The 1,405-nt window shown below is 38.0% G+C and overlaps 1 protein-coding gene across 1 annotated transcript in view; it reads left to right on the top strand.

The window, feature by feature from the left end:
* Arfgef3 (ARFGEF family member 3) overlaps window positions 1–1,405 on the top strand; it is a 165,182-nt gene that overhangs the window by 9,818 nt on the left and 153,959 nt on the right. Inside the window, exon 2 of the mRNA XM_031380518.1 lies at window positions 183–234. Within this exon, the coding sequence (XP_031236378.1) occupies window positions 183–234 (52 nt within the window). The remainder of the gene's footprint in view (window positions 1–182; window positions 235–1,405) is intronic.

The raw sequence follows: 1,405 nt of genomic DNA, 5'->3' as shown, positions 1-1,405 counted from the left end.
AATAATGAAGTGAGGTCCATTGTGGGAAAAGAATTTTAAAATAAAGATGACTGAGAAGTGGGTAGTTTTTTAAATGGGGGGGAATAAAAGCCACTGACAAGTTCAGAGACTATGGAGATTTTAGTATTTAGATATCATAGGCTTTAAATACTTACTTGTAATTCCACAATGTTCTTTTACAGAAACCCTGGGTGGCCTGGACACTCTTGTGAAGATCCCTCCCCACTTGTTGAGGTAAGGATAGTAACTGTAATGCAGCATGAGCAAAAATCGCCTTCGAAGGTTTCTTAAAGGCTGGATCACCTTGTTTGTTGATAGCGTTTCAAGTGCTGCATAGTTTTTCTCTTGTGTTGTTGGTTTGTTCGGTGTGGATGAACTGGGATATTTCATGAGGGGAGCAAGATAGGAATGTGATCCATTTCCATCTGTGTGTGGAGTGAATGAATGAAGTCAGTAATACTAAGAGTCGGTGAGCAGGAGGATGTAACTAGGCAAGAAGAGAATAACCAAAGCTAATATGAAAGAGTGAAGTGGAACAAACCCTCCCAGTGAGGCCCAGATACCAATCTGTCCTCTGGGAAAGGCAGTCCGTCTAGCAGCTGGAGTGGGTTCTCTCTCCCCAGCCTTGGCAGGATGCCTTCTCGCTGAAGCCAATCTGAAGCCACCTGCAGCAGCTCTGAGACTCAGCCTAGGTCTCTACCTTCCTCACCTGCCTGTGCACATTCTTCCTTCTTTCTCCTTATTGTGAGATAAATGTATGTCCTGTGTAGAAAATGAGAAAGAACAAAAGAATAAAAAAGACTATTTTCACAATCACATTATGGATAATGACTAAAGCCAGTTTAGTAGATTTTCTCAAGTCCTTTGCACATACATATAAAACATGCAAATGAGAGGCAGGTGGATTTCTAAGTTCGAGGCCACCCTGGACTACAGAGTGAGTTCCAGGACAGCCAGAGCTATACAGAGAAACCCTGTCTCAAAAAAAAGGTAAAAAACCAAAAAACCAAACCAAAACAAAACAAAATAAAAACAAACAAACAAAACATACAAATGAATGTGAATTTTTCTTTTTTTTTTCTCCAAAATTTTATTTTAATTTAAATTACACAGCCAGACAGATATTCTAAGAAATTCACTTTTCCTCAGGAGAAAGGAAACACTTCCATGTCATTAACAATGTGTACATCTCCCACTTTTTTTTAAGGGTTAAAAAAAAATCAAAGTAATTGCCTTAAGTAAAATTAACCTTTTAAAACACCAAAGAAGCCACACCCAGGATAGCAGTTCTGGTAACAGGAACCTAGGAAATGATCACACTTTAAATGCAACTTTTCTTTCTTTTTTTTCCTTTTTAAGTTTTATTGCATTATGATGAGAAAAGTTACATGATTTCAATTTATCT

This window comes from Mastomys coucha, unplaced genomic scaffold, assembly GCF_008632895.1.
Source record: "Mastomys coucha isolate ucsf_1 unplaced genomic scaffold, UCSF_Mcou_1 pScaffold2, whole genome shotgun sequence".
Lineage (NCBI taxonomy): Eukaryota > Metazoa > Chordata > Mammalia > Rodentia > Muridae > Mastomys > Mastomys coucha.
The sequence above is the reverse complement of the archived record's forward strand: the minus strand, read 5'-3'. Positions and strand labels throughout refer to the sequence as shown.